Source organism: Siphateles boraxobius, unplaced genomic scaffold, assembly GCF_051911475.1.
Source record: "Siphateles boraxobius isolate OS27281-9 unplaced genomic scaffold, OSU_SipBor_1 5, whole genome shotgun sequence".
Classification (NCBI taxonomy): domain Eukaryota; kingdom Metazoa; phylum Chordata; class Actinopteri; order Cypriniformes; family Leuciscidae; genus Siphateles; species Siphateles boraxobius.
Window position 1 is genome coordinate 22,229,661 of NW_027509141.1, and position 20,142 is coordinate 22,249,802.

The 20,142-nt window shown below is 39.8% G+C and overlaps 2 protein-coding genes across 3 annotated transcripts in view; one reads left to right on the top strand and one right to left on the bottom strand.

Annotated features, from left to right (window-relative positions):
• The window catches only part of srgap2 (SLIT-ROBO Rho GTPase activating protein 2), a 105,289-nt gene extending 95,206 nt beyond the window's left edge, over positions 1–10,083 (bottom strand). The window contains exons 1-2 of one of the 2 annotated variants that reach the window (XM_077203294.1): positions 9,968–10,083; positions 8,595–9,035 (exon numbers count right to left, since the gene is read on the bottom strand). In XM_077203294.1, the coding sequence (XP_077059409.1) occupies positions 8,595–8,661 (67 nt within the window). In that variant the 5' untranslated portion in view covers positions 8,662–9,035; positions 9,968–10,083. The remainder of the gene's footprint in view (positions 1–8,594; positions 9,036–9,967) is intronic. The other variant, XM_077203292.1, reaches the window with a different exon arrangement.
• Positions 10,084–11,285: 1,202 nt separating this feature from the next.
• On the top strand, positions 11,286–16,576 carry LOC143711589 (protein FAM72A). Its single transcript, XM_077203267.1, has 5 exons — positions 11,286–11,443; positions 11,792–11,985; positions 12,110–12,187; positions 12,998–13,122; positions 14,727–16,576. Exons 2-5 carry the CDS (start codon positions 11,840–11,842, stop codon positions 14,819–14,821), a joined length of 444 nt encoding a protein of 147 aa, XP_077059382.1. The 5' UTR covers positions 11,286–11,443; positions 11,792–11,839; the 3' UTR covers positions 14,822–16,576.
• Positions 16,577–20,142: the final 3,566 nt, after the last annotated feature.

The following is a 20,142-nucleotide window of genomic DNA, read 5'->3' on the forward strand; positions in this document are numbered from 1 at the left end:
AAACTAATGCGTCATATTTCATCCTGACTGACAAACATCATTTCAGGGGTTGCGAGTAAAGTAGGAGTGAGCAGGCCAAGCAGAAAAGAACAATAGAATAACAGAGACCGCTTTGGTCCTGCAGGTCTACACAATGCTCTTATTGTTAGTCCAGAACCACAGCAGATCTGGAAAGAAAGGAGAAGGAGAAAGAAAAGACACCAGCCCTCTCCAAAGACTGTGATCCTGACTCATGTTGCACATTCCTACAGATCTCAGGTCTGTTGCTGTGCGAGACGTGGACTCCGTTCTCACAGTGGCCGGGTTTAAATGAGTGGAGGAACTGAAATGTCCTTTGGGCAAGACCAAGTAGAATATACTTCCTCATTTTAATAACTTCTTGTCTCAGAGACACTCTACAGAGTCAAAGAGATGATGTTGACGAGGGTCAATGAGATGAGGTGGCATTCTGATTTTGCATTTAGCGGATGGTGGAATGTGTCCGTTGGCTGTATGCAAATATCAGGACAAATGCCACTAGATTCTTTCAAACTGAGTCACTGTTCAAGCTGACAAAGAGCCAAAGACAGCCATCTTAAAAGGACGGTTTTTCAAAAAATGAAAATTCTGTCATTATTTACACACTTGAATTTCTTTCTTCCATGGAACACAAAAGGAGTTGTCTTAAAGAAGGTTCTCTCTTTTGTATAATGAAAGTGGAAAGGGACCAGCTCAAAAAAAACATTTAAACATCATAAAAGTTGTCTGTATGATTCATTCACTATATTCCAAATATTCTGAAGCCTAAAAGCTTTGTGCAAGAAATATATTGAAAGTAAGTTATTTGCAAAAAAAAAGATATGGGGTTATATGACTCTGTCATTGTATGGAAAAAGAGCAGCTGGACAATCTGCTATAAATATCTCCTTTTGTGTTCCACATGAGAAAAAAAAGTGAACTGTGAAAGTGAAGTATGCAAAAAGAATGACTTTTCAAACACATCTTGATTTCCTTTGTTCACACAAACAAGTAGTTCTGCAACAATTTCATGCCGCTGGTTGAGCCATTGTTGCTATGTCTGGACCACTTTATCAAACAGATTGTAATTCCGTTTGGTGCCACTACTAGTGGTTAAAAAAATTAAAAACTTTAACAAACGTTTATTCAAGCACAAACAGAATAGGACTGAGTCTGACTCTTATCAATAAGCAACCGTACAGATAGACATGATGTTGTGCAGCGTTAAAGGATAGTTCACCCAAAAATGAAAATTCTGCCAGTAATTACTCACCCTCATGCTTCGTACAACACAGAAGCACTACGCTATTACACTACGTGAACTCACTCGAGGCCCATAGAGAAAGAAATGAATAGTTGAAATGAAGCCGTTATTTTTGTGTTTTTTTGCACACAAAAAGTATTCTCGTTGCTTGATAAACTTAAGATTGAGCCACTGTAGTCACTTGGACTATTTTAACGATGTCTTTAATAACTTTTCGGGGCCGGCAAGTTTCAATCCCTTAGAAGCCTATGGAGTAGTGAGCCAGCTCTCAGATTTAATCAAAAATATCTTAATTTGTGTTCCGAAGATGAACGAAAGTCTTACGGGGTTGGAACATCATGAGGGTGAGTAATTACTGAGAGAATTTTCATTTTTGGGTGAACTAACCCTTTAAGATTGAGCAAGAATTCTTAAATCATTTTAATGCTAACATTAATGGATGCCTACTTCAATTATGAACTTGTGCCCCAAGACACTTCGTTGCGGAAATCAGACATCTTCAAAGGAAGAACTAATGAAAAAAGGCCACATCTGTGACAAGCAAACCATAATTAGCACTTCTTACAAAAAGGTAAGCCCCTTCCTGTCTGGCATCCTCCAATCAGGACGGTTGAAACATAAGGCACTTATGCACTCTGACCTCCTTCATTTGATTTACTCTTTAAATTAAAAATACTTACTGAGTCAATGCTTGGGGTCTTAGAGTTAACATCACAGTGCGTTTTGATGTCGCCAACTGGCACACGTGTTCCCCTGCCATGTTGCACAACGCACTAAAACCAAGACTGTCCATTTCAGTCTGACATAGAAGTAGATGGAAGACAGAATGTAAATGGTTTTCCACTTTGCAAACTCTCTCCAACCCTCCCCCACACCTTCCCTTGGCTGAACACCCGGGAAAGTGCTTGATGACTTTACCGTGCCTGTTTGAAGGTCTGCCGGACTTCAGGACATTTAGCATGGACTGACAGAGAAATCACATTATTTAGTCCAGCGTTACCCATTAGAGAGATGAGCCATGAAAATGAGCATGTGTGCATGAGTTGCAAGTGGAAGCAGGTTCATGACGAAGTGAGCATCTTCCCTAGATCTTCATCTGTAAGTCTCCAATCCAGCCTGGCAGAGCATTTCCATTCGAATTGGGAATCACCTGGTGTTCATTTGTTAGGGAGCAGAGCGGAAGATTAATTAGAGAGAACAGAAAGTCGATACAGCCAATTTCACTTCCACATTAAATTATGCTGATGCAGTACAAACAGCATAATGGAGTTTTGAAGGGTGTGATTTCAGTCTCTTTCCTTCTTATTCTGTGTCAGGTAACAGTTTGTGCATCTAACCATGTGCATCCAGCGGTATCAGGCATCTGTTCTCGATTATGGCCTTTCTGTTGCGTCCACAAACATTATACTGTGTTTGTCCATTGGTTGAATGAGGGAACCAAATATTTCCCCAGCATCTGAAGGAAAAGAGGTATTTTGGTACATTATAGGCTAGCTGTTGTAAACTTTGAAAACAACGCTGATGAATTGGTCGAAGAGCTTAGACCCCTCTCTAAGGTGACTGCAAGTGTGAAAACTACAAATAAAAGCTGCAAAACAACTTCCAACAAGAGTGAGTGAATTCTGTTTAACAGATGTAATTTGGCCTCCAGTATTACTCCACTAGTTATTCAATTCTATAAATGAAAACTTAGATCAGCACCAAGCAAGAGGGTTTCCTGATTACAGGGAGGCCTTCACACTGATCTAGGTCAACTCCTTCAGGGCTGGTCCTCGGACAGGAAGTCCAAAAATCGGGGGTGAGTTTCCAATTCAGAGGCACACAATAGCAACAATACGTGTGTGTTGTGCACTGTCTCCCCCTCCTTCTTCTCCTCTTCTTCCTTAAACAAACATCCTTCATGGGGAAGACTATTTTAGATCAAGTCAGCAATTCTACATGAATTTACATACTGCATTCTAGCGCCGCAACGGCACACCATCCATTCCTCTGACTCATTAAGCGCTAAAGTGGACCGTCTTGGCCGGAGCGGTAGTCACGGATCAATGCTGACCTGTTCTAATTGAGGCACACTCGTTATGGGAAGGGTATTAAAAAGGACGAAAAGAGATTAGTGGAAACGTAATGATTTGTTGCCACTGCAGCGTGGGTAAACAAAGGCTGATGCGGAGCCGTAAACCTAAATTACTCACTCATTGACCTCACAGATTAAGATGTGTCTGTTCTTATTTTGTTTATAAAAGAACTGAAATAAAAAAATATTTTAAAAAAAATCTATCTATCAAAAATATATTTATTCTAATATATATATATACATATATGAGATGAATCTGATGAAATAAATAAAAACGTTAAGGTGTGCAATAAAACCGTTTAATGCACAGGTAGTTCCAAGTCAGTTTATCACTGTTCTATATTAACGCGCTGTTTTCATTGAAGCACACATACATCACTTGGAGATCACGCTGTTGTTGTCAATGCTGCCCAGTGACATAATAAAATAGATTTGCTACTTAATAACTACATTATATTTCTCTGCAACAAGGAGGTAACATCTGATTCAAAGCAGGTAGAATGCTAAATTTAATGAGCCGTAACTGACGAAAATAACTAATTTTTACCCTTCCAGACAAATATTGCGCTGCAAACTTCAATGCAGGCAACCTCAGCTTCGCGTCGGATGCTTCTTTTCCTCCACTTTGTGCATTACATTTTTTTATTGCACAGCTTGCCGTGGATTATCCCTTACATACATTAATTAAATAATATATATTATATTATGCATAATATACATACATATGTGTGTGCAAACTGATCAACAGATGCTGACAATCTTAAAACTTAAGATTTAAGAAAATCTTAAATATCAGACAATTAATCACCTTGGTCTATATATCACTCACAAATGTTAACACATCTTTCATGATGTCTCTCATTAGATAAGCCTTTGCATCTTTCAGTCTCCTCAACCAATTACCCTGTCTGCTCAAAGCTCCAAACAACTGTGTGTGAAAATTCAAAACCATTGCTAATGAAACCATGTGAAGGTTTTCTCATTCCATTCCTTTTTGTCAGATAAAGCCAGCTGCTTGGGTTGTAAAGACTCCACTATTTTGCATGTCGGCAGAAACACACGCAGTTACAGAATGAGAAATGAGCAGTCAAAGAGTGAGATCGAGAATACAGAGAATGCCATCCAGAATATAGTATGAACCTGATCAAAAGCAATGGTCTGTTTTGGGCCTTACGTGCAGTGCAACTGGATGAACATGGTCATTACTGACATTCAGACAGGGAAACGTGAGGAACTGCGTTGAGAGGGAAAATGTTAGCAGTCTTTCACACCCTCCCCCAAAACACCAACATCAGCACTTCAAACAGAATTCAACAGTGACCTACATGCGCATAAAATCACTATTAAAATCAATTAATTTACAAAAATCGCCTGCTCTAATCCATTTTACACTATATGGTTTCTCTTGCGCAAACAAGACAAATTGCAGGAACTAATGCCAAATGAACAAAAGAAATGTCTATCTTAAAATCTTCATTATAACAATATCTCAAAACGCTTCTAGTTTTTTAAGGTTAAAAATGCATCAGGCACAGAGAGTAAAGAGGGGCAAAGCATCTTCCAGGCTTTTATTTTTTATTACCAATGCTAATTAGAGCAGACAATCATGTTGTTTCCCACAGCTTCGGAAAGCTCACTCCCTATGTCTGAGGGATTATAGCTACATTATCCAATCCTTCCATCCAGCTGTGGTGAAAAAGCACAGCTGTACATTTCCTGCCAGTCTTCGGAAATTCAAGCCCAGTGTTCCATCTCTTTCAGTTCCTTCATTATAAGAGAAGCTTATACCTGAGCCATCACTGAGTCTTTGAGTTGAGTTTCATTTGTGATTCCTTTTTAAAACATCTGAATGGAGATCAAAAGTTATCGAGATTTGCAGACAATAGTCAGACTGTTGAGATTCTGCTTGCCTGTAGCCTATGGATTTTAATAGCTTAAAGGTATAGTTCAACCAAAAATGAAAATTCTGTCACCATTTATTCACCCTCAAGTTGTTCCAAACCTGTATGAATTTATTTCTTCTGCTGAACACAAAAGAAGATATTTTGAAGAATCTCAGTAACCAAAACGTTGATGGGCCCATTGACTTGCATTCCTTTTTCCATATCTTCATTTGCGTTCAGGAGAAGAAAGAAATTCATATAGGTTTGTTACAACTTGATGGTGAGTAAGTAAATGATGACAGTATTTTCATTTTTGGGTGAACTTATCCCTTTAAGATACAAGCACCAACTCCAGAGATTTGGGAATAAGAACACAATTTTAATGGAAAAACTGTGTGTTTCGCATCAAGCTGATGTTAATCAATGATAATCCAGTTAGAACTGTACGCAGTTTTGATCTGTCTCTCTCTGTCTTATCCAGTTTCAGATGTTCTCCTCATGTCTGGTTGTCTCAGCACAGAAATGGATCACCAAGCAATTACCGCTTCCTCTTTCTGCCGCTAATTCAAGACAGATTATTTAGCCAAATCAGCAATGTTTCGCTAGGCATTGCTGCTTTCGAAATCAAGGCCATTTTTCAGCGCGTGCCCATGCAATTTCTGAGAAAAGAAATCATGCTTATTATTGTTTCTTTCCAGATCCTGTCAGCTCAAAATTATTGAGCAAAAAGATCTACAGGCATGGTAGAGTAATAGGGATTTGCTTGAGGGGGAGGCTGGGGGTTGACATTGGCATGAGAAAGTGATATGACAGCATCCAGAGAGAGGAGCTGGAGGAGGAACAATAGTGCCAAATTAATATCAGGTTTATAGATTCACATTTATTTTATAAACTGAAACACATTCTCTTCTTGCATGAGCACGGATCAATGTGTTGGACATAATGTTTCTTCTTGAGGATGAGAATGAAACTTTAAAATGCAGTTCATCTGCTACCCACTTTGACGCTTCAAAAAGTTCATAAAGAGATCGTAAAACTAATCCATATGAGAAGAGGTTTAGTCCAAATTTTCTGAAGAGACTCGATCGCTTGAGGAACACACTGAATGTAGGCTTTGAATTGGTTTGTCATGTCAAGCTTTCTATAATATATTTCTCATGTCTGTGAGTGAAGTAGCCTATACGCTGAGTTTCGGTTCATTTATGTGACCCGCTGCATTTCAGAAGCTCGAGAAGGCAGAAGGCGCATCCTGTTTTTTTCTTTATTTTACAAAAGCACAACATTTTGTTGTTATTGTGAGTGTACACAAATAAAAGCACTGTTTGGAATGATGTATTACTCTCAAAAATGACAGAGTATTTTAAGTTGAAAAAAATGCAAGTCATCGCGCCACCATGCCATGCAGTAAGTTCGCTAGCCTATACTTTAGCTTGCACACTCTGCACAAACACTTGGATATGTGCCTAATAATAGCGCACATTTATCTAGGATAATGCTAGAGTGAGTGGCCATGTAAAGTTGCTATTACATGTTTCAAATTATAAGTCATATTTGAGGTCGATTGATGATAGGCGAACGTTTGGATTTTCTACCCGACATACTGTAATTTCCACAAGGTCCCACTGTTAAAGATCTGTCCCTCACGGACTCACTTCCTGTAGATTTTTTTTTCTGTGACTAACCAAATAATAAAATCTTGGCCGTCTAAGCCTCTTCTCGTTGACTAACGTTTAAAAAGCCAATGTTTTAGGGGGCAGCCCTAAAACATCGGCTGAATCCGAAATCGCCCCCTAAACCCTCATTCACAGTTCCCTACGTACGTCCACTAATACTGTTCACTTGAAGGATTGAATGAAAACAAGTGAGCGAATTCGGACAGCCATTGAGCGTACATCGGTTGTTCACTTGTTATTGCAGTACAATGTGGGATTGAATAAGTGCACTTAATACGTCCACTATGGTTTTGGACACCACTACAAATGACTGTCCCTTCAAATAAAGCTCTATTTGAGGGTATAGGTGACGATTTCGGATTCAGCCATCAATCAGCGAACAAACAAGAGCTCCACGAACCTGCTTGATGTGCGAGAACAAACTTCTCATGGAATGAACCTCATTGGTTCTCGAACATCAAGCGAACATGCTTGAGCTTCCATTTACTACAGCTGATGTGTGAGTTGATAGATGTTTAAATGTGAATAAAAGCCTAAATTTCCATGCAAAACTAGCATTTAGACACCCTTAGCCAGGCTCATGTTCTGTTTAGCAATATTTATGTCACAATGACCTACTTGAATAAAACTCACTGACTCTCTTTAAAGGATATTTTCCCCACACTCAGCAGCAACAGGCAAGGCTGCTCAATTGCTCTATTCAAATCGGGCAAATACACAAAAGAGCATAACAGCGTGAATAACATGATCGGGAGCTTTACTGTACTAATGAAGTGAATCGTTCAATTCGTCTTTCAATTAAAAACAGCTTCGTTTTACTTCATCAGACAGATGTTTCTATGGGAACGGAACCCCTCGCCTGAGAAAAAAAAACACGCGGTGCGTAACGTTACCTGTGCGAGTGAAGAAATAGCCTATGCGCGGTTTATTGTTACAATTACTTTACGAAATACTACATTACTTCTCAAAAACAAAACAAAAACATTCCCTCTGCCTTCAAACTAAAACTTTAAACTGTCGCTACAGCGTTAACATTAATGAAGTTACAGCCATAAACCATAATAACCGAACTGTCACCACGCATCACACCTATAGTTCATTCATGCTCAATGCTGCAAAGACACAACCGTTTTCTGTCAGATAAAACTCAAAACGGCTTTTAAACGTGTTGCTTAGTCACTGACCTACTGTAAAACATCAATGACAGCCAACCTGACATATTTAAAAAAAAAATCAATGTTGAACAGCACCACACCAGCTCCTATAGAGAGGGCAAAAGAAAACGCCCTGCCTTGTCTATACGTAACGTTACAACCCACACAAGCTGGCTGAGGAAAACAATACAGAAAAAAAGCACAAACGCCACATAAATAACATAGATTCGAATAGTAAAAACCCTGTTAAAAAGGTTACAGTTAATAGGCCTATCTATAGACAATTTATCTTCACACGTAGTGAACGACTGACTGACTGACTTGCACGTCTATCATTCCGTTTGGACACATTGCCACATGTGGAGAAAAGCTAGCATTGTTTCTCAAAGTCAAATAAAAAACATATTTCTACGGTAATACGACTGCGTATTGGGCTCATTCACGACAATTGTGATCATACTCATACAATGTAACCTATCAAATAGCATATGAAGCACCATGGTAACGTAGCTGATAAGACTAAACATTATAGCGAGACATTTCACTTACCTTTAACTTGCGTTTCATATTCGGCTATAATTTCCTTGTCCTTTCGGAATTTAGCCGGAGACGTCATATTGAGATAAGTCCTGTCACAAAAGCGAGTAACACCGCAGAACAAAAGCCTCGTCGTCCGCACTTCGTCTACAGATATCCAGTGAGTATATAGGAATGGAAAACAGTAGTTGGGTATTGTCTCCTGTCGATGATCAATCACGCCGCATTATTAGTTGAAACTGCAATTGGCTTCCTAGGTGGAATGTGTCCGTGAATATGCAGGCGAGGAATGAAGCAAAAAACAGAAGAGTTTCATCCCACTGGATCCGCGCGACTTGACGCAGCGCCTTCAAAAGTTTCAGCCTTTTTCCTCCAGCGGTCAGACGTGTGAGTGAGGCGACAGAATCTTCTCAGAACAGGATGAAGGCATGGATCAGATTTCCCAGCATCACACTGCACACACAGGGCAGAGAAAAGTTCACTGAATCAGCTTTCTAAAACTAGTTCCTTCCAGTAAGCTAAACTTCCTCAAAATAACTTCGCTTTGTAATTTGTTTAAAAACAGACGCCCTCCTCAAAGCTCCTCTCTTTACAAACAAACTATTAAGAAAAATGTAAACTGACGCACATTAAATAGCTAAATGTGAACTTGAAATAAAATATTATTCTGATATATGACTGTTTATTTCCTGCATGATAAAAAAAACAAGAACAACTTATTACGTCTCCTGCATGTTAAATAACCCAGTCTTTTATTATAATTAGTCTTAGCTGTAGCCTAATTTGCATGAGTAAGAAGTGAATTTAAATCTCAGCAAATTAATTTCCTGGCATTTTTTGTCACATTTCATCAGTAACATTCACCAAAGATAAACGTGCAAATATATTTCACATAACAATATCATCAATTAAAAATCACATAGGCTACTTTTCACCCAGTGTCATAGGTGTGGAGAATCATTCTGACATGCCACCATTCAGGATTTTATAGCTAACATGATCAAAGACAATGCAAATAACCAATCCTGACAAACCTACTGATGTAGGAAATCCTAAAACGAATTTGTCCAGCATAGCCTACTGGACGTTTTGAAAGTTTAAACATGCTCAGGTCAATTGATACACGTTTAAATAGAGGCTGCCACTCGTGAAGACTAGGATAGGATTGTAAAGAACTTTAAATTATTAGTCCTAAAAAATGAAAGAGGCCATGTGCAACAATAGGGAGTAACGTGATGTGAAAAGCAGAGAGGCCCCTGGTGACTCTGAATAGTTCTGGGCTTTCCTTATGGAGATCCCTTCATTTCATCCGAGAAATGCGGAGATTTCTCGTGCCTGATGCGCCCGCATCATATACTGCTGAATTGATTAGTTAAACCACTTACCTTAAAATGCGATTTCCATGTCTAAATTTGAGTTTCATTTACCAGATTTCTCCCTTAAGACTTACTGTTGCGCTATTTTCTAAATTTTCTCAAGCTCAAACCCCGCCTCTTTTCGTGGAAGCGAAAGAACAACCCCCCTCTATTGTCATTGGTTACAACACAGGAACACGACATAACCTATCAAATTGCCAAAAGACACATTTTTCAAGGCATTCATATTGTTTTATCTCATTAATCCATCACATGCCACAGATTAAAAAGGTTTGAGTGAATGAAATCATTTAAACCGTTCACTCAAACTGTAAATTTAAAGCCTTCTTTTTTACTGTTTGTTTATTTTATTTCCTTTAATTTAGCCTGTAATTTACCCTATGTCGTCCTTATGTTCATAGTAAAAAAAAAAAAAAAAAAAATATATATATATATATATATATATATATATATATATATATATATATTTGTCGATGCCTCTTACATTTTTTCTTACATTTATCTATTTGTAGCGATGCCTGATTCGTGAACAAATCCTCCTTCTGAGTCGGATCTTTTCAATGAATCTATAGAATCGATTCACAAAACCGGTCTGAACAACATTGTAACTGAACGGTTCGAGTTGGCCAATAGGCCAACGCGAAGTCGCGAACTAATTGTGTAAAGTAAAGTGAAATGTATGGTTTGCTTAAAGGGGGCATGATAATTATGCCTAAAAATGTCTTTCAATGTACTTGTGTATCCTCACTCCAAGCTTAATTGAAGCTTATTCACTCCTTGTACCTCGCCGTTTCGCATGGCATTTCGCAAGACTGGTGAGGAAACGATCGAGGCATCATACTTAACTCACTGACTCAATGGACTGAATCTCTTACAAATCACTTTTTCTTGCCTTGTTGGTTTAAATACATCGAAACGTGCAAAAGCTTTTCAGCCACGAGATCTAAATGGATATTATTATTTTTTATGTTTTAAATAAGTGTGTCGAGCTGAATCATTGCTGCAACAAACTGAACTAGAACACGTGACACCACAATAATCCTTTTTTAAAGACTGAATCGAAATAAATGTAATAAACAGCAATATGTGCCTATATATGCCTTTATTGGAGCCACGTGATGATAAAAGGTTGACCGACTCGTTTTTGAACCAGGTCTTTAACAACTCGCTCGAAAGAACTTATTTGCGGAAATGAGTCAGACCTCCCCTCACTTGTGGTTTTGTGGTTTGCGGAAGGCACTGCAACCAATCGCCTAAGGAATTTGAGCTCACCAATCATGTGTTAGATATGGTAATTTGTAACCAATCAGCGTTAGAAATCAGGCTGTTTGAAAATGTTTCAGGAAGTGAATATCCGCTTTGACGCGGACGTAAACAAACGTAGCTTAGCAATCTATTCACTGTTGTAACGACAGAGAGATTGTACAGTAGTACAATGTATTTCTCTGTAGACTAGATCTAGAACGATCTGATTTCCGATAAGAGGTAAGAATGGTTGTATGGAATGCTTGGTAAAAAAAAAAACAAGTTCATATTTTAGTTAGCAAGCTAGCTCTCTAATAACAAGAAAGGAACAGCTTTTCTGTATTCTAACAGAAGCGATAAATGACCAATGTGATTTTCACCCGTAATGTTAATTTGAAGGGCTTTTCTGTCTGTGATCAAAAGACTCTTGACTTGGAGACCATGAAAACGTGATACAGGTTAAAAAAAACGGGCTAGAGCTAGCTTTCTAAACAGGTGCAGGTCGTCTCAGTCAGACTGTTAAAACCTCTAAGTTACTGTAGCCTTCAGTTAAGGTGCTGACTCTCTGTTATCATTTTAAATCAACAGGACCCGCGTATGGTTAGGAGCATTTCTTGAGAATATCTCAACTCAACGATGTCTACTTCAAATTTCAAGAATAAGTGTGTGACGCAAGTCAACTGTGTATACTGTGACAGTCTGCTGTGTATGAGGGGCATGAAAGCAGTACTTTTGGCTGATACGGAAATAGAGTTATTCTCAACCGACATACCCCCAAATAGGTAAGGCTTCCTAGATCAGCCAGCACATAAACCTTTCAGAACATATATAAACATGATAATCATATTATGTTTGTTTAATGCTTATTATAAACATAAACAAGGCTGTGTTGTTTTCCGCATTTAGGACTGTTGATTTTGTGGCAAGCTGCTATTCCACTGAAAGCTGCAAATGCAAGTTAAGAGACATTGCTTGCTTGAAATGGTAAAGAGATCTTCATAACTATCACATTGTTTTTATTCATAAAGTGTATATAGTGTTTAGCATAACTAGTGTTTGGAATCATGATGTTTATTAATAATACATTTGGTTCTATACACTATCATTCAAACATTTGGGGTCAGTAAGATTTTGCTTAAGTCCGTTATTCAATAAGGATTAATTAAATTGATGAAAAGTAACAGTAAATGCATGTATAATTTTACTAAATATTTGTATTCAAATAAATGCTGTTCTTTTGCACTTTCTATACTCATAGAATTCTGAAACTGTTTCAGAATTTCCACAAAAATATTAGCCTAAATAGTGTTGTCAACATTGGTGATAATCATAAGAAATGTTTCTTGAGTACCAAATCAGCATATTATAATGATTTCTGAAGGATTATGTGACACTGAAGACTGGAGTGGCTGCTGAAAATTAAGCATTTAAAAATATTAAAATAGAAAATTATTATTTTCACAATATTACTGTTTTTTTTTCCTTTGTTTTTTTTTTCTGTTTTTTTTACTGTATTGTCTGATTAAATAAATGCAGCCTTGGTGAGACTTCGTTCAAGCATAATAAAAATATTACCAAGTCTAAACATTTGAACAGGAGTGTATTTGCCTAATATTTACCCTGCATCATATTTAGATTTATCAGTTGGCTTCAAACATGTTGTTTTGCCCTTTTAGCTTTAATATTCAGTCCTTTGTTTACACTGAGCCATTTGCTGTTCTGTTTCATGGCGTCTCACAAAGCATTTGAATCTGGTTTTTTTGTCTGTCTCTCTGGCTCTTTCTGCACATTCAGTGGGAATGTTGTGGGATATCACGTGGTGGCCCCATGCAAGCCCTGTTTGCTCTCCTGCAACAATGGTCACTTCTGGATGTTCAACAGTGAGGCTGTGTCCACCATCAATAGACTGGATGCAACAGGTTTGAGACATCTGGTGCAAAAACGCTGCCTTTGCCCTCTGCTTATGGTCAGACAGATTTTTAATACCATTGTTTCATAGATTATCTGCTCATATCCATCAAAGATCCTATGTAAATGCAAAAAGGTTTGTAACAGACTTTGACAAAAACTTCAAACATTGAAAAGTACGCTTGAAGAACATTGCGTCTATGTGCTTGCTTCTCACTTGTCTGGTTGCTTGTGATTCGGCTGTTTAACACTCAATAATAGACAGTAATTATACATGGATTGACTCACACTGGCATTTTAAAAGTTATAAATCTAGAATGGCACAATAATGCATTTTAGTAATTGAGGCTGAGCCTTTCTCCTTCATTGCAACATTTGAGGAAGTCTTAAATAGTGTGCCAGGCTAGTTTTTTGACTTTTTTTTGTTTTTTGTTTCAGAAGATGTGCCTTGTACTATAATGTTATCATAACTGATTGAAACCCTGCTAAAAAGCGCCTTCTGTTTTTTACACAACAAAAGATCCTGCCAACCGATCTTTCAATTATCCTGTGCTGTAAGTTAGGCAGCGAGTGTGAGCTGACCTGTGCATCACTATTAGGCAAGATAAACAGTTGCTTTGTTTCATTTCATGTGCACTTAAGGTGAAATTAAGCTTAACGACACGTACACCACCGTTCAACATTTAGGGGTCAGTGAGATAATTATTATTTATTTTAATTAATTAATACTTTTATTCAGCAAGGATGCAAATAAATTGATCAGAAGTGACAGTAAATTTATTTATAATGTTACAAAATATTTCTGTTTCGAATAATTGCAGTTCTTTTAAGCGTTTCCACAAACAAATATTTAGCAGCCAACTGTTTTCAAAATTGATAATAAGAAATCATTGCATTAAAATACTTTCTGAATGATCATGTGACACTGACAATGCTGAATATTCAGCATTTCATCGCAAGAACTAATTGCATATTTAAAAGTTATTTTAAATTGTAATAATATTTCACAATTTTATTATTTTGTTTTGATCAAATAAATGAATCTTTGGGCCTTTGTTTTTAAAAGAAGTCGCTTATGCTTACCAGATTGACTAAACGGCAAATTAGCATGAGAGCGCAATTCCAAAAAAACGCTGATGTGAGTGAAAAGTTCTGCGCGTGATCTACTGACGACGAGCAAATGAAAGAACACCGTCGCAGCCGGATCATATCCACAGTGACAATCTACCAAGGGCAGTGCAAATTTGAGTCTGGTTTAAGACATGCTTTTTTGGGGCAGTAAATAATGGCGCAAATAGACCTACCAGTAAACTGACTAGTAAATCAACTTGCGTGATTCATTGAAATAATGTCCTCCCATAAATTTTGCGTCTGAAAGAGAAACTCCTACAAATGCATATGCAATAATAAGGTCAGCCGCAAACCCTGTCCAAGTCTTTTCAGTGCAAAATTTTCATTTAACGTTGAAAGAGGGTTTGCGCTAGCGCAAGCTGTTAGTAAATCTGGCCCAAAGTCTTACAGACCCCAGGCAGATGAACGGTAGTATAAAGAACATATTTACATAATGTTAATAAATGCTACAACTCTAAGTAATACAAGTCCGTCTCTTTCACAGGGCAGAACCTTCTGCTGTGGGGTGATCTTCCAGAGCTGGAGGACAGCGATGATGAGAGCCTGAAGAGTTTCTCAGAAGAAGAGTACCTCAGATAGAAACACACATGGTCAAAGGAAGTAGACTCTGACGGTAGCGAAATACTTTGCTTTCACTCGCACAGATCTCCGTTTAAAGCACATTGTCTTGTCTTTAGGTGACTGGGAAAAGGCAAAAGTTCAAAAATCTTTATCATAGCTTGATTCATATGCACTGTTTTGCTATTTGCTTTCAGAATCTTCTCAGATTAGTTTAAATATCTCAAAGTGCCACTACCAAAGAAACATGTTTCTGTTTTCTTTGCTTTATGGTCTCTGTAGCACAAAACGTGATGACTGGACTTCAAGATTTATGATGTTATCCTCATGTCTTTATACAGCATTCACCTCACACATTTTTCAGACTTTTTCTGGCTTTTCAAAAAGATTAACAGCAGTATTACTTGAGGTGGAAATACTGGTTGTTTGTGGTGTTACTAATGCAGATTGTTGCGAGGCAACCAAAACTACCCAGGTGGACATTTCATTCCAAAACTCGATAGATAGATAGATAGATAGATAGATAGATAGATAGATAGATAGATAGATAGATAGATAGATAGATAGATAGATAGATAGATAGATAGAAAAAAAATATTAGGCAAAATTGTACACTGGTTTCACAAGTTAGGTGGTTATAGGAAGAAAATGACTGACATTTACCATGTTTTAATGGTTTAACAGTATATTTCTCCATTTCAGTTGAATTTCACATAGTCACCTCAAGATGGATATCAGTTGGCATAATTGGTATATTTATTCTAAACAAGGGTCATCCCTGCATAGTACTGTCTTTCATCTAATTATTTTATTAGATTTTTTTTATTTGACATTTGAATTGAAATGGCACAAAATGACTTGGCAGCTTTAAGTAGTTGATAGGTCTCAGCTCAGTGACATTTGGCATTTTAGCAAATGTGATTTTCAAATGTCGTTTTTATGGCATACTATGGTACTTCGCTTGGCACACTGGTTTCAAATAATGCTGTTTCATTTTCATTTCAAGGTTGTTGTTTTTTTGTAGTTCAAAATCTGTACTTTCTGTACTCGTTATGTTTCACTGTTTGTCACCAGGGCAATCCAGAGAAGCGACAGAAAAAAATCTTTGCTTAATTACTGTAGACAAAATTCTGTATGACACTGTGTGACATACTAGACAAATTATTTTTAAGCTCACTGATTTTTTTTCAACAATTTAGCATCCTCTTCCATTTGTTTTGATTTACAAGACATGTTGTCATTCAGTAGCAGTTATTTCACAATCATATTTACCATTTCACTGTGTAATGATACAGATTTTCCAGTCCAATATGAAGGCTAATATGCCCACTGTAAACGTCTTAGTGCAACATTTTATGTCATGTTGTATTGAAGGTTGCATTTTCAGTAAAAACGGCTAAATGAATAAACAACCATTATTGTGATAGCTTTCAGGTGTAGCATTTTTAGGGGTTGGCTCTTTTATGCCTTGAAGTGATCTTTAGTATGCATTTATGACCAAAATGAAACAATGAAAAAATGTTTTGTTTTTTAACTTATTAACAGAGGATTTATTTGATTTTAAGTTATCGATGTTTTGAATGTATTTATTAACAGACTATACCGATATACTGTATTTATACTGACATGATTTAATTTGCGCCGTGTGAGGATGAGAAAAAAAAAAGTTTGTATACTTTTGATCTGCATTGACAATATGTTGTTGGTTTAAACTCTGGGCTGTTTTGTATGCTGAATGTCTTGATATTAAACTTTTTAATGTGGATATACCTTGGATATAATGTGTACATTTCCTTGATTCACCAAAGTTCAAGACTGTCATTTTTAGAATGTTAGTTCTTGTGAGTTATTGTCCATTCGCATGTCAGATCAAAACACACTGGTAAGATTTTTTTTAAATGTTTTTTGGGAAAAGTCTCTTATGCTCACTATGGCTGTTTATTTGAACACGAATACTGTAATATTGTGAAATGTGATTACAATTTAAAAAATGTTTCTTATATTAAAATATGAAAGATATTTGAAAAATGTTAAAAAATATATATATATACATGCTGAGCATCATTACTCCAGTCTTCGGTGTCACATGATCCTTCAGAAATCATTCTAAACTGCTGCTTAGGTGCTCAAGAAACGTCTCTGTTACTTATGGTAAACCTTGTTCCCTGAAGGAGGGAACGGAGGTGTACATAATGACCGTCGAATAGGAATATCACTAGAGAGGCCAATCTACGAGTGAAACTAAATTAGCCAATGCACATTCGCGTGCAATCATTTGCATCAGCTGTTCAGCCACACAGCGCGGGTATATAATGAGCAGATGGTGCGATTGCACTTCAATTTTTCACTAAGGAGCCGAGCCGATGAGCTGGCTGCCTCGGCAGGTCGCAGCAGGTGTGGGGACGGGACGTACGTTCCCTATCAGTCGGTCACTCTCGAGGTACGTTGTGACCGACGAATAGGAATCCCTACCAAAGCGCCACAACTGCTTACCCCATCCAGCGTCCTGTGTGAGCCTCTTGCCCCTTCTTTCCTGGAAGGACGCTAGGAGAGGGCTTACATATAGTGTATCTGTCACTGTTGTTCTGTGATAAACCATACAGTGAGATTATTGGATAACACTGGGAAAGCGTGCTCGTTCTGTTAGGAAGGAGAACGCTGCCGAACCCACATTCTACCCCGAAGGAGTTATGTGGTGACCGTGATATACATATGGACTAACCCAAAGGTTGTACTGCATATGAAATACTGGGTGACTTAGCCCAAGGGATGTGGGATAAGGGATCCCCGCAGAGTCACACAAATGGGACCCAGCCTAGACCCTGTTCTCAAGGATTCAACGGATAAAGGCCTGGGGCCGGACACTCCACCTGTTTAGGGTGAGAACACGGGAGGAGACCGGTTCTACACGTAGGCTATAATGTCTAGCGAACGTGATGGGTGTCACCCAGCCTGCAGCTCTACAGATATCTGTTAGCGAGGAGCCACGTGCCAGCGCCCAGGAGGATGCAACACCTCTCGTGGAGTGACCGGGCAGGGCACGCCTTGTGCTGGGTAAGCCAAGGCTATGGCATCCACTATCCAGTGGACCATTCTCTGCTTGGAGACAGCCTTTCCCTTTTGCTGGCCTCAGTAACAGACAAAGAGTTGGTCTGAGGTTCTGAGACTTTGAGTTCTATCCACGTACAGATGCAGAGTGCGAACGGGACAGAGCAAAGCCAGGACTGGGTCTGCTTCCTCCAGGGGGAGCGCTTGCAGGTTCACCACCTGGTCCCTGAAGGAAGTGGTAGGAACCTTGGGCACATAGCCTGGCCGGGGTCTCAGTACAACATAGTTGTCACCCGGCCCGAACTCTAGGCACGATTCGTCGACCGAAAATGCCTGCAGCTCTCCTACCCTCTTGATAGAGGCCAGTGCAATCAGCAGCAAAGTCTTCATGGAGAGAAGCTTTAAGTCTGCTTATTGCAAAGGCTCAAAAGGAGCATCCTGGAGTGCTTGGAGCACCAGTGAAAGGTCCCAAGAGGGTATGGAGGGGGGTCGAGGAGGGTTTAACCGTCTCGCCCCCCTAAGGAACCTGATGATCGTGCTTTCCTACTGTTTTGCCATCTATGTGGTCGTGATAAGCTGAAATAGTGGCAGCATGTACTTTGAAGGTGGAGGGAGACAGCCTTCGCTCCAACCCTTGCTGCAAGAAGGAAAGCACGGACCCTATCGAACATCTTTGGGTGTCCTCTCTTCGAGAAGAACTACACTCGACGAACAGGTTCCATTTCAAGGCGTACGCACGTCTCGAAGTGATGCTGTTAAGTATCTCTGGGGGTAAGTCACCTAGAACCTCCGCATCCCGTCCAGCGACCACACATAGAGTTTCCAGAGGTCCGGACGCGGGTGTCATAGGGTGCCCTGTCTTTGAGTCAGAAGGTACTTCCTCAGAGGAATAGGCCAGGGAGGGACTGTCACGAGGAGCATGAGTTCTGGGAACCAGGTCCGGGTCCATAAGGGAGCCACCAGAAGGACCTGCTCCTTGTCTTCCCTGACTTTGCACAGGGTCTGTGCAAGTAGGCTCACTGGGGGAAACGCATATTTCCAATGGGAGGTCTCTGAGGAGGCAAACTCTCCCGAACTCTCTCCAGATCAGCTGAACCGCCTGTGGGTGAAGTTGCCATTCTCGCAGGAGCACAGCTTGTGACAGCTCGTCGGCCATATGGTTGAGCACACCGGGGACATACATGGCTCGAGCATAGACCACCTTGTCGGTTGATGTATGCAACGGTCACAGTGTTGTCCGTACTGACCAGCACTTCCCTGCCCTGTAGCGGCCTTTTTAAGCGGCTCAGAGCGAGACGTACTGCTTGCAACTCGAGGCAGTTGATGTGCCAATGCAGTTAAGGGCCCGTTCCACACCTCTGACACTGCATACCCATGTAGATGGCACACCAGCCGGTGGCAGAGGCATCTGTAAACACCACAGCATGCCTGGACACCTGTTCCAAGGGCACTCCTTCCATCTGGAATGAGGGGTCTGACCACGGGCTAAAGGTCTGGTGGCACACGGACTTATGATGTCACGGCCATCTCGGGGCTCGGCCGTGAAGCCAGTGATGAAGCGGTCTCATATGGAGCAGCCTGAGCGGTGTGAGCAGCCTGAGCGCTGCTGCCGCTGCCATATGCCCCAGGAGCCTCTGAAAGAATTTCAGTGGGATCGCTGTCCTGCCTTTGAACGTATTCAGGTAGTTCAGCACCGAGGAGTGCATTCCTCTGTTAGGCGCTCTGTCTGTGCGACCGGATCTAACTTCATAACGAGAAAAGAGATCCTCTGCACGGGGGAGAGTTTGCTCTTTTCCCAGTTGACTGTGTTTACATAACTGATCTCGAGAGTGTTCTAGTATGAGCCGGTCTTCAAGATAGTTGAGGATGCAAACGCCCTGTTCTCTCATAGGAACAAGGGCCCCCTCCGTGACTTCGTGAAGACAGGTGGAACGCAGGGACATTGCTCGGGAGGTTCTCTCTGGGAGGCGGCCCGTAGAGGAGTCTGAGTGTGCTGTGCAACACTTACCTGGTTCCACGGGGTAGGGGGCGCCATGGATGCGTTCTCGAACTGCACGCTGCTTCCCCGCTGGCGATAGAATTGGCGGCTGAGAGTGGTGAGGATTCTCTCCTCCCACTGCTCTTCGGACCCAGAGATGGAAGAAACTGCTCTTTTATTAAAAAATTGGGTACTGCTGGTTTTAAGGCTAGCGGCGGAATACAAATAAAAGGGAACAAAAGATTTTCCACCTGGCCCTCTTGCAGGGGAGGGAGTGGTGCGATCACCATCTCCTGGAGAGCAGTCCCATCCATTT

What these genes read in the sequence shown, in the direction of transcription:
- LOC143711589 (XM_077203267.1), top strand. Translation starts at nt 11,840, where the DNA reads ATGTCTACTTCAAATTTCAAGAATAAGTGTGTGACGCAAGTCAACTGT. An exon ending in ACCGACATACCCCCAAATAG is followed by an intron (nt 11,986 to 12,109) that starts GTAAGGCTTCCT and finishes TTCCGCATTTAG; the next exon opens with GACTGTTGATTTTGTGGCAA. An exon ending in CAATAGACTGGATGCAACAG is followed by an intron (nt 13,123 to 14,726) that starts GTTTGAGACATC and finishes TCTCTTTCACAG; the next exon opens with GGCAGAACCTTCTGCTGTGG.